The sequence below is a fragment of the Numida meleagris genome, chromosome 5 (assembly GCF_002078875.1).
Source record: "Numida meleagris isolate 19003 breed g44 Domestic line chromosome 5, NumMel1.0, whole genome shotgun sequence".
NCBI lineage: Eukaryota > Metazoa > Chordata > Aves > Galliformes > Numididae > Numida > Numida meleagris.
Genome location: NC_034413.1, coordinates 56,769,296 through 56,780,675, shown reverse-complemented (window position 1 = coordinate 56,780,675; position 11,380 = coordinate 56,769,296). Strand labels below are relative to the sequence as shown.

Genomic DNA, 11,380 nt, shown 5'->3' with positions numbered 1-11,380 from the left:
GCCGCGCTCATGGCCCTCGCCGGGCCGCTGCTCTTCCGCCTGGGGTGAGTGCTGCGGGCCGTGGGTGTGTCCCCGTACCGAGGGGTCGTGTCTCCCAGCCGTGCGCGTGGTGTCCTGCGGGGCTCCCCCAGCGGGAGGCTGCGGGCGGGGAGCGCTGGAGCCGCTGTCGTCGGGATAGCGAAGAGGCTGAAGGCGCGGGGCCGCCCCCGCTGCTCCCTTTTGTTCTGCCCCCGCTCCAGGGAGCCGTGCCAGCCCGCGGGTGTCGGTCTCCACCCATCACCTCCGCTCTTCCAGGCTCATCCCTCGCCGTGCCCCCACGAGGATAAGCAGGTGCGGGGCGTGATGCTCCAGGTGATGCCCTGCAGATGGGGATGGGATAGGGATGGAGCCTGGAGCATGTCACGTCCTTTGGGGCATCTGTCCCCAGCCCTGAAATCCTCCTGCATAAATAGGAGGGGTTCAAGCCCCCCCCAGGCCCAGCGCCTGTTGGTCTTACGTGGCATGTGAATGGGAGTGCTTCTCATTTCCCTTTTCTGCAGCCCCTTCTGCTTTGTCCTACCCATTGCCCAACAGCGCTGTGTGTTCCCTCTAGTTCTGGAACCAGTGCCCATCACAGCTCTCAGCGTGGGATTGGCCTCAGAATGAGGCCGTGCCCCATGCTCACAACTGGGGATAGATGGTGGGACTGGGACTTTTCCAGATGGGTATATGGGGCTTTGGGGGGGAGGGGGGGGAATGTGTGTTTAATCCCCCCTGGGGGTTCCCTGTGCCCCCCGCAGGTACAGCCTGTACGCCCGCACGCGCCTCGGCTTCCTCTTCTACAAGCGGCAGGTGAAGAAGGCCCGCGAGCGCTTCCCCCACGGCCACTCCGTGTCCCAGCCCCTGGGCTTTCGTGGTGAGTTCTGAGCTCCATCCCCATTTTGGGCAGGGGGCTTCAGCCTTGCCCGCGTTGTACCATGATGTCTGTCTGTCCGTCTGTCCTTTTCAGGGGTGAAAATTGTGCCCATCCCCGTGCTCTCCAATAACTACAGCTACCTGGTCATCGACACAGACTCTGGCCGTGCAGCCGTGGTTGACCCCTCCGACCCACTGGCTGTGCAGGTGGGATTCCTCCCCTGGTGCTGTTCTGTGATGTCCTGGGATGGGGAAGCTTTTGGAGTCAGAGGGGGAGTAAATCTGCCCCTGATCTGTAACACGCAGTGTGTGGGGCAGGGTGACAGGGCACTGGAGGTGAACTGACACTGGAGTGTTCTGCCCCCCCCATACACACGCACCCACATTTCTGTCCTGCCAGGCTGCCATTGAAGAGGAGGGGGTGATGCTGGAGGCTATACTCTGTACACACAAACACTGGTAAGGGGGCAGTGTGGGGGGAGAGTGATCAGGGGGCACTGAGGACGCCTGTCGGAGCGGGATGGGGACTCCAGAGCACAGCCTGCTTCTGTGGGAGCGGGGCAGCTGGGGGTTGGCAGGCTGTGAGCCCCCTCATCTCCAAGTGTTGCTGAGACGGGGTGTCCCCATACCTAATCCACACCGGGGATGCACTGACCTGCTCACCTGCAGGGACCACAGTGGAGGGAACGCAGCACTGCTCCAGCGGCACGGCTCCTGCAAGGTATATGGCAGTGCCATCGATGCCATCCCTGAGCTCACCCAGTAAGTGCCACACCCATGTGTCATCCTCCCATCTATCTGGGTCACCCTCCCCCCGTGCCAGCATGCTGACACGCTGTGAAGCCCGTGGGAGCTGTTTTGGGAGTGCTGGGCATTTGGGGATGTGACCGTGCCCCCCCCCTCCCTGCTGGCATAGCCCTGTTGGAGACAAGGAGAAGCTGAGCGTGGGCTGCCTGACTTTCGAGGCGCTGGCCACACCAGGCCACACCGTGGGGCACACGGCCTTTGTGCTGGATGCGGGGCCCTTTGGGGGCCCCCCCTGCCTGTTCTCCGGGGACCTGCTCTTCCTGGCCGGCTGCGGTGAGTGCAGCAGTCCCATATTGCCTCAGTTTCAGGCATGGGAGTCCTGAAGGGCTGCAGGAAGGGACACCCCAATTGAACCTCCCTCCCCCAGTGATGGTGGCTGTGTGCTTGGCTGCAGGAAGGCTGTTCGAAGGCTCCGCTGAAACCATGCTGGCCTCCCTGGATGCAGCCGTGGGCTTGGGAGAGGACACGCTGCTGTGGCCGGGTGAGCATCCCCTACCCTAAATCCCCCAAATCGCCCCCTTCCATCGCAATGGGGTGATGCTGAGGTGCTGCCCCCAGGCCACGAGTACGCGCTGGAGTGCCTGAGCTTTGCCCGCCTGCTGGAGCTGGACAACCCCGCGCTGGAGCAGAAGCTGCTCTGGGCCACGCAGCAACGACAGGAGAAGAGGAGCACGGTGAGGACTCCCCCCACTGCCCTCTTTGTGACCGTGGAGGGGGAGTGTGGCTGAGCGCTGCCCTACCGCCCCGCAGTGCCCCTCGACGCTGGGCGAGGAGCGGACCTACAACCCCTTCCTGCGCACGCACCGCCGGGAGCTGCACGAGGCGCTGGGGCTGCAGCGGGGCAGCGGGGAGCACCACGATGCCTTCCGGGCCCGCGTCCTGCGGGAGGTGCGCAGGAGGAAGGACCTCTACAAGGCCACCTAGTGATCTCCCCCTCCACCTCGTGACCCCCCCCTCTGGACGTGGGGGCTTTCTGGACTGTGATTTTCTGCTGTGAATTCCCCTCCTCCTCTGTCCTGCTGGGAGGTACAGGGAAAGGATGGACCCCCCCACACTCACACAGCCCATGTGTGCACCTCATAGGTGGTCCCTCCCCCTGCCCCTTCTCACACCACACGATCCCTTCTCCGGGGGTCTGCAACCCCCCCCTGCCCCACTTCTGGGGCTGTAGGGACAGCACTAAGGGCTCTCCCTATTTCCCTCCCCCTGTTTTATGGGAGACTCCAGTTCAACCCCCCCACAACCCACCAGCGCTCAGGGAATCCCCCGTTTCCCTCATTACTGTGTCTCCCTTTTGGAGGTGGAGGATCTTGGAGGGAGCCTGGGTGCCCAGCATTGCCCTAGGGCTCCCCCAAGTCCTATCCACCCCCCATACACTGGGATGGGGGGCACAGTGCTGGGGGTGTGCAGGGAGTACTGCTGTACTGAGGACTGGATGCCCCCCTACCCCCCCAAATAAAAAAGTCTGGATCGGATTTGTGCCCACTCAACCACTTTGTCTTCCTTCACCTCCCCAAAAAATAAATCATTGCTGTGAGGTTGTGGCCCCTTTAAGAGGTGGGGATGGGCCGTTGCTATGCCAACGGCTGCAAGCGTTGTAAGGGTGGGGCACCTCGGGTCGACGGGTACAGGTTTGAGGCTGGGGGAGGGATATTGAGAGCAGCCTGAGTGTTGGGGGGGGCAAGTTTTGGGGGGAGAAGACCCCAGACTTCTATGGGGCAGGGGGAGAATAAGCATTGGGGGAGGGGGGCTGGGGGCACTGCAGCACTTTGTTCGGGGGGAAGGGGTGGAGGCTGTGCTCTCCCATAGGGTTCTACGGGGGACACCTGGGGGGGGCACTAGGGGTGCTGCTCCCCAGTGCTGCCCGCTGCCCCTCGCTGGGGTGGAGGTGGGGGGGGGGGGAGAGCTCTCAGGAGGACCCTCCCTCCCTGCTGTATCCTATCAGAAGAACCCATCCCCATGGAGACGGCTGCTAAGTTCCTGAACTGCATCGGTGGGTACTATCCCCCCGCCCCCCCCGGGACGCGGTGACCTCACCGGGAGCAGCACCTGGGGGGCCGCTCAGTGACCGTCCCCACGCAGGGCCAGAGGAGCTGGAGCGCTGCCTGTTCGCCGAGACACTGGCACTGGTGGCAGCGGGGGGACAGCTGCAGGGACACCTCTGGGTGACCGCCCGACACGCACCCTATGAGCGGGAGGGCCAGCAGGTGCGGAGCTGCCTCCTGCTGCAGGCCGGCTCCCAGGGGCTGCTGGATGGCGTGCCGTATTCCTGCAGCCTCACAGGTGAGCTGGGGGCACTGGGGTGGGATGTCACCATCCCATAGGCTGGGCTGGCATCTTGGGGGTAGTGGTGTCCCTATCCTGGGGACAGCGGTGCCCCAGGGTGCACAGGGCTCTGCTCCCACAGGGTATGTGTCTATGCAGCTGGAGACACTGGAGCAGGAGCAGCACGAGCGCTTGGAGGTGAGCGGGCAGCCGTGGTGGTGGCACATCCCTTTGTCCCTCTGTTTTGGGGCGGTGTCCCCACCTGTGTGCCTGAGCCATCCCTCCAGGCTGGTCCCCTGCCCTGGGTAGCGGTGGGGATGGGGAGTTTCCCACAGTGCACCTGGATATGGCACCCTGGGGTCCCTCTCCCCCTGCACCAACTGAGGGGGCCCTTGGGGTGGATCTGTTCCCCTCACAGTTTGGAGCACATCCCATGGAGAGGAAGATCCACATGGTGCAGAACCCACATGGGATGACCGCCACCGTCACCACCCGGGAGGGAGAGGTGATGCCCCCCCCCCTCCTCCCACCCTTCCCTCCATACCTGGAGAGCAATTGGGATGCATCCTGCAGGGTGTCCCATGGGGTGTCCCCACAGGCAGAGCAGCAGCGCCAGGTGTTCTCCTACGGCTGGGCCTCGCTGGAGGGGCTGCTGGGGGAGGCCGCCAGCCTGCTGCTGCTGCGGGTGCTGGCGTGCCGCCGCACCGTGCCCCCCAGCATCACCTTCCCGGCCATCGACAAGGAGGGCCACCTCTGCACTGCCACCTACGTGAGGCCCTGGGGGGGCACGGGTGGGGGACATGGGGATGCCAGGTGGGCACAGAGTGATTTTGTGTCCTTACAGTGCTCCCTGGGCATGCAGCAGCAGCCGGTGGGCTCGGCGCAGGCAGAGGTGTTGGTGGTGGAGAGAGCCCTGCACGCTGCCCAGGGCATCCCGATGGTGTGGCACTACAGCCTCCTCTCCAGCGGGTACGGTGCCAGCCTGGGGGGGTGGGAATTGGGATGTTGGCACCAGGCTGGAGGGGGTCAGCGTCGGTGCCCTTCCACAGGCACTTGGCTCGGCGGGTGCAGGTGGGGTGCCCCGTGGTAGCAGTGCTGCAGGATGCACCCACACTTGGCAGGATGGGTGCGGAGCCCCAGCCCCTCTTCCCAAAGCAGCTGCTGGACTGGGAGGAGGATGTCCAGCTGTGCTCCTTGTTCCTGGACAGGAAGGTGAGGGGGAGAATTGGGGATGGAAGATGTGGGATTATGCTGCTCCCCAGCAGGGTCCCTCATGGGGAGAGGTGTAGCACCTCCAAACCTTCTGCAAAAGTGGGGAAGGACCAAGGCTCCCCCCAGCCTGATATGGGGACAACTCTGTCCCCAACCCCACAGGAGGAGCTGCGAGCATCCCACAGCACCTACATTCGGCAGCATCCCGAGCTCTTTGCACTGCTGGCTGACTTCCTCCAGGCCCTGCTTCTCCGCCAGCCCCCCGACCCCATCCTCTTTGCTGCTGAATTCTTCGCCCCCTTTGCCCGCCGGCAACCTCCTGGCCCCAGCTTTGCCTCCTCCGTATCCCCCAGCCCCTTCTGCAGCATCTCCTGTCCCAGCCCCCCAGCTCAGGGGGATTAAAGGTGTCAGCAATGCCCCTGCCGTTCTCTCGTGTGATTTGGGGAAACTGAGGTGTGGGAAGGGCTGGGGGGCTGAGCTGTGTATGAGCCCCCCATGGCAAGCTGTCCCCACAAAAGCCTTCCCGTGGGATATGGGGTGCCTAGGGCTTACAGAGGGGCAGACCCCTGTGCCCTGCCACAACCCCACGTATCCCCTAGAGGAGTCACCCCAGGTCCCTCCACAGTCACAAGGACTTTGTGAGGTGCAGCCTGATTCATACCAGCACTAAGCTCCCCAGTCTTTGGGGCGAGGGTGTCTCCACCCCACGCTGGACCCCCCCTCCCAGCCTGGGTTGCATTTTGCCCTGCTCACATGCTTGTGCAATGCACGCTGCTTCCTCCTTGTTCCTACCCCTTTGGCCTTTCCCCTACTCCAGCGGGTCAGCAACTCCTCCATCGTGGGAAACTTTCTGTGTTCCCTGCTGCCCCTAGCAGCAGGACCCTGGCACGTGCTGCAGGGGTGACGCACGGGCACAGTGCCCACCCTTGGATATGTGTTTGCAGATGAAAGGGAGGCTACTGTGTCCCATGCACAGGGTGGGGAACTGAGATCCAGCCCCCCCCTCCGGGAGGCCCTTTCCCAGCCCAGGTCTGTGGCAAGCGGGGAAGGAGCACTTCCTCCTCCTCCTCTTTTCCTGGAGGGGGGCTGGGGGCTATAAGAGCTGTGCACCGGGTGCAGCACCCAGAGTTTGAGGCTCCCCAGCACCATGTCTGGATCCGGCCCTGCTGTGGCATCACTGGAGCCAGGTGAGTCGCATCATGGCTGTGTACACCATTCCCACCGCATCCACTCCCTGTGGCACTGGGGCTGGTGATGGGTGGGCTGGGGACAGGGCTTTGAGGGATACCTGTGCTGGAGGCGGCATCTGGATGCTTTGGGCCACCACTGCTGGCCCCAGTGTCTGCCGCCCCCCTGGAGCTGTGGGGCTTTTCCCTGGGAAGGTCTCTGGGATGAAGCTGGGATCTGGCTGCGTTCTTATACCCAGTGAGCTGCTACATCCCCTCCTGCTCTTCCTTCCCTTCTCCTCTTCCTTCCTTCCCAGGCCTTGCTGGGTCCCTGAACCGAGGCCAAACTGACCCCAGCAACATCCCTGTCCCCCCGCGTCACCCCGTCCCCCATGCTCAGACCTACCTGGATGAGCTCATCAGCATCCCCAAAGGCAGCGCGGTAGGTGCGACTGGGGACATCGGGTCAGGTACGGCAGGGGACACGTCTGGGATGTGCCCTGGGAGCCTTGGTGTCCCCAGCCCCTGCTCCAACAGGGCAATTGCAGCCCCATTCCCACACTTGAAGCTTTCCCAATGGGAAAACCAAAGCACAGGGCACTGATGCCCCGCTCTGAGGGCCACCCACCTCCCAGAGGTCCTGTCCCCAGTAGTGGCCAAGTCCCATGCCCCCCCCCCCAAGCAGCCGGGGGCCCCTCCAGCCCCAGCTGCTGCCCGAGAGCGGAAGAGGGAAGGGGAAGGGATGGAGTTGTGAAAGCAGCTCACGGGAGTGGGATTGCATGAGGTGCCGTTAACGGCACAAGAAGGGTGGCACCTCCATCTGTGCTACGACAAATTTCAATCCAACCCTATCCCCAAACAGCACTGGGGTCTCACTGTCCACCCCAATGATGAAGAAGGGTGGGGGGGGGGGGGGGGGGGGAGAAATGCCTTCCATGCACAAAATGTGCCCATGTGGCAGCGCAGGGCTCCCCAGATGAGGTGACCAGTAGCCCAACTGGGAGCCCCCAGTTCTGAATGGGAGCAACCAGAGCCCCATAGCGCTTGCCCCATCCCGCCCTGACCCACCACCCCATTGCAGCCCGGCTTCAGCTTCAGGAAGCTGTGGGCTTTCACCGGCCCTGGCTTCCTGATGAGCATCGCCTACCTGGACCCGGGCAATGTGGAGTCAGACCTGCAGTGCGGAGCCGTGGCCGGCTTCAAGGTGAGCCCCAGGCTGCTGGGGGACCCCACTGGGTGCGGGGTGCTGCCCACCGCCAGCCCCTGCCATCCTTCTCCTGCCCCCCAGCTGCTGTGGGTGCTGCTGTGGGCCACAGTGCTGGGACTGCTGTGCCAGCGGTTGGCCATCCGCCTCGGCGTGGTGACAGGGAAGGACCTGGCAGAGATCTGCTTCCTCTATTACCCCAGGGTGAGCACCCCGGGGGGTCACAGTGTGGGTGAGGAACTCCTTCTCTCCTGCTGTTTCCCCACTCCCCCCAGCCCCAGTGCCCCCCCTCTGGTCCCACACACCCTGCTGCCTGGCATGGAGACAGCTGCATCCATTCCAGTCCCGCGTGAGGACGCCTGAGTCCCAGCGTCAGAAGCGGCAGCAGGTCGGGTCCTGCCCGTCCAATCTGCATTCTCCCTCTCCCTGCACCCTGAGCACCCCAGTGCAGCCACCCCCCATGCACCCTCTGCCCATCACCCCCATCCCAGGGCCAGGTTCCCGCAGGGCTCAGGTATGTCACCGTGCATTCCCATCCCCTCCAGGTGCCCCGCGTGCTGCTGTGGCTCATGATGGAAATCGCCATCATCGGCTCAGACATGCAGGAGGTGATCGGGACGGCCATCGCCTTCAGCCTGCTCTCAGCTGGACGGTAACCACCCCTGCAGGGTGCTGCCAGGTCCCACCTGCACCCCAATGAGGGGCACAGCCCACCCCAATGCTCCCCAAACCTGGCTGACTTCCCTGCTCTCCCATCCCATAGCATCCCACTCTGGGGTGGGGTTCTCATCACCATCACAGACACCCTCTTCTTCCTCTTCCTTGACAAATATGGTGAGTGCAGAGACACTGGGATGGGGGGCCACTCACCCAGGCACTGAGGTGTGTCACTCCTCCTCTCTTCCTTCTGCAGGGCTCCGCAAGCTGGAGGCTTTCTTCGGCCTCCTCATCACCATCATGGCTCTGACCTTTGGCTACGAGGTAAAGGCCCCCCAGCCCGTAATGGTCCCATGGATCAGCTGGGGTGGGGGCAGCTCACAGAGCCCCTTCCCAGTACGTGGTGGTGCGGCCAACGCAGACGGAGGTGCTGAAGGGCATTTTCCTGCCCTACTGCCTGGGCTGCGGGCAGGAGGAGCTGCTCCAGGCTGTGGGCATCGTTGGTGCCATCATCATGCCCCATAACATCTTCCTGCACTCCTCCTTGGTGAAGGTGAGAAGGGACCAGGGGACAAGTCCCCTACTGTGGGCACGTGTTAAGGGTGGCTGGCTTCCTCATGGGGATGTTGTAATGGATCCCCATGGTGCACATTACCTGCTGTGTCAAGACTCGGGCGATTGACCGCTCCAAGAAGGAGGAGGTGCAGGAGGCCAACAAATACTTCCTGACCGAGTCCTGCCTGGCTCTCTTCGTCTCTTTCCTCATCAACCTCTTTGTCATGGCCGTCTTCGGCGAGGCTTTCTACCACCAGCGCAATGAGGACGTGGTGAGTCCCCCTAGGGAGGTGACAGCTGCACCAGGGGTGGAGAAGGGCAGGGTGAGCGCTCCTTAGTGATGGATGGATGGATGGATGGATGGATGGATACGTGAAGGGCTGGATTGGATGGATGTGTGGTTGGAGAGGGTGGATAGTTGGATAGGGTGGAGGGTGGGGGGGTGTCCTTATGATCCAGGATGCTGGGGGGGCCATAGGCATGCCACACTTGTGCTCACCGTGTCTTGCAGCATAACAAGTGTGTCAACAGCAGTGTCAGTCGCTACGCCAACATCTTCCCCGTCAACAACAAGACAGTCTCTGTGGATATCTACCAGGGGGTGAGCGGCACTGGGCTGTATTCCACTGCCAGCCAGCCTCGGTGGCTATTTGGGGGTCACTGTGCTGCCTCTGGTCTCTCAAACCCAACCCCTCACTGTGCCAAGGAGGGATACTTTGGGATCCCCATCAGAGTGTTGCCATGTAGGGTGTCATCCTGGGCTGCTACTTTGGGGCTGCAGCGCTCTACATCTGGGCCGTGGGGATCCTGGCGGCAGGGCAGAGCTCCACCATGACAGGCACTTATGCGGGACAGTTTGTCATGGAGGTGAGTGGGGGACAAAGAGAGAGGGGCTCGGAGTGGGGTAACTCAAGGGTGTGCTCTGGGCAGGAGTCCTATGGGCGGCCTGAACCCAACAGGGGTATTTGGCAGGGAGATTTCTTCTGGGCAGGGGGTTGCACATGGGGTCCGTGAGAGCCGGGATGGGGTCAGAGCCCACCCATTGCCACCACTCGGCAGCCACCTCCCGATGAGTTCCCCGCTTGAGGCCCCGCTTCCCTAACGAGCTGTTTGCTCAACAGGCGGGGGCTGACATCTAGCGGGGACCTGCAGCCCTGCAAGGAGCCCGCTCAGCACCCCAGCCGATGAGCGCCACAGGGAGGGGACACGGCCCTGTAGGATTTTGGGAGCACTCCAAGGGCTGATGGCACATCTTTCCCCGCACCCCCAGGGCTTCCTGCAGCTGCGCTGGTCCCGCTTCACCCGGGTGCTGTTCACTCGCTCCCTGGCCATCCTGCCCACCCTCTTCGTGGCTGCCTTCAGGGACGTGAGCCAGCTGACGGGCATGAACGACCTGCTCAATGTGCTGCAGAGCATCCTGGTGAGGGGGGGGAGGTGGCACAGCCGGGCCCGGGCCCCCGCCCCCTCCGTGCCCCTCTCAACCTGACCCATTGCAGCTGCCCTTTGCCGTGCTGCCTGTCCTCACCTTCACCAGCCTGCGCCCGCTCATGCATGACTTCGCCAACGGTCTGTGAGTGCTGGGGTGCACGGGAGCGGGGGGGGGACAGCCCATCCTCAGCATCCTAGTGGCCCCAGAGCGGGGTGAAGTGTGGCTATGGGCTGCACAACCCCTCTATTTGGGGTCTTGCTGCCCTGCTTACCAGGGTGGGTGGCACATAGTGCTGGCACCGATGCCCAAGTGCCACTTGCAGCCTGGGGCAGGTGCTGATGTCCCTCATCACGGGGTTGGTCTGTGCCATCAATGTGTACTTCGTGGTGGATTTCCTGCCCACGCTGCGGGGCCTGGGCTACCTCATCCCCCTGGGGCTGCTGCTGGTGGCCTACGTGGCCTTTGTCGCCTACCTGGTAAGGGCAGAGAGTGGCTGGGAGTAGGGGGGGGACACGCCTATGGCCATGATGCCTCCAATGAGTGCCCTCTTTGCCTTCAGCTCTGGACGTGCAGCATTGCGCACGGAGCACGGTTCCTGGCCAGGGGACGCTACAACCGGTTCAGCTTCGATGTCGCTGTTGACGGGCCGGGGGTGGCAGGGCCGCAGTGATGGGCTCTGTCCCCCACACAGTCCCCTGCTGCCGTACCAAGCCCTGGGGGGGTGATGCTTTCTGGGAAGACACCCCCAGCACGGAAAGGGTTAACAGCCCTCAGGTGGTTTTGCCTCTCCTTCGGTGGTGCTGGGGGGTAGGGGGACGTGCCCCCACCTGTGTGCAGCGGTGGAACGGCACGGGCCCTCCCCTGCCCGTTAGCGCCGGGAAGCGGAGGCTCCGCTAATTACCGCCGGGACCGCTAATTACCTCCGGGCGCCACAGGGAGGGCCCGAGGGGAGCCCGCTCTGCCCGTCTCGCTGCGGGCGGACCCAGCCCTGGTCCCCCCCCATCCCCCGATCCCAGAAGTGGCGACACCCCCTGGCTGTGCCGGCTGGGCCCGGGGGGGCTCTCCAAAGGGGCTCCGGGGCCGGACGGGGGCTGATAAACGTGACATTTGTAACCCACCCTTCGCGCCTCTGTCTTGGGGCGGGGGGAGGGGGGGTGGTCCCGCTGCGCTGCGCCCCGGGCCGCGGCCCGC

General features: G+C 63.6%; 2 protein-coding genes across 14 annotated transcripts in view; both read left to right on the top strand.

The window, feature by feature from the left end:
- PNKD (paroxysmal nonkinesigenic dyskinesia) overlaps positions 1 to 3,186 on the top strand; it is a 10,409-nt gene extending 7,223 nt beyond the window's left edge. The window contains exons 1-9 of one of the 4 annotated variants that reach the window (XM_021400529.1): positions 7 to 44; positions 780 to 895; positions 989 to 1,101; positions 1,295 to 1,353; positions 1,564 to 1,656; positions 1,811 to 1,974; positions 2,096 to 2,182; positions 2,260 to 2,375; positions 2,452 to 3,186. In XM_021400529.1, the coding sequence (XP_021256204.1) occupies positions 10 to 44; positions 780 to 895; positions 989 to 1,101; positions 1,295 to 1,353; positions 1,564 to 1,656; positions 1,811 to 1,974; positions 2,096 to 2,182; positions 2,260 to 2,375; positions 2,452 to 2,625 (957 nt within the window). In that variant the 5' untranslated portion in view covers positions 7 to 9 and the 3' untranslated portion in view covers positions 2,626 to 3,186. Of the gene's footprint in view, positions 1 to 6; positions 45 to 78; positions 680 to 779; positions 896 to 988; positions 1,102 to 1,294; positions 1,354 to 1,563; positions 1,657 to 1,804; positions 1,975 to 2,095; positions 2,183 to 2,259; positions 2,376 to 2,451 lie in introns of those variants that run through there. The other 3 variants (XM_021400528.1, XM_021400527.1, XM_021400530.1) reach the window with 3 other exon arrangements.
- On the top strand, positions 3,250 to 11,306 carry SLC11A1 (solute carrier family 11 member 1). 10 transcript variants are annotated; one of them, XM_021400505.1, is made up of 22 exons: positions 3,250 to 3,304; positions 3,647 to 3,694; positions 3,784 to 3,984; positions 4,109 to 4,164; positions 4,385 to 4,471; positions 4,540 to 4,735; positions 4,811 to 4,935; positions 5,016 to 5,178; positions 6,662 to 6,786; positions 7,426 to 7,548; positions 7,633 to 7,752; positions 8,094 to 8,200; positions 8,312 to 8,382; positions 8,462 to 8,529; positions 8,603 to 8,758; positions 8,874 to 9,032; positions 9,272 to 9,361; positions 9,508 to 9,627; positions 10,031 to 10,180; positions 10,257 to 10,330; positions 10,512 to 10,665; positions 10,749 to 11,306. In XM_021400505.1, the coding sequence occupies exons 1-22, from the start codon at positions 3,265 to 3,267 to the stop codon at positions 10,857 to 10,859; spliced, it is 2,544 nt and encodes an 847-aa protein (XP_021256180.1). In that variant the 5' UTR covers positions 3,250 to 3,264; the 3' UTR covers positions 10,860 to 11,306. The 10 variants fall into 10 exon arrangements, with proteins under 10 accessions (XP_021256180.1, XP_021256182.1, XP_021256181.1 ...); XM_021400507.1 differs by having other exon boundaries at positions 3,250 to 3,332; positions 5,088 to 5,178; XM_021400506.1 differs by having other exon boundaries at positions 3,250 to 3,332; positions 8,627 to 8,758.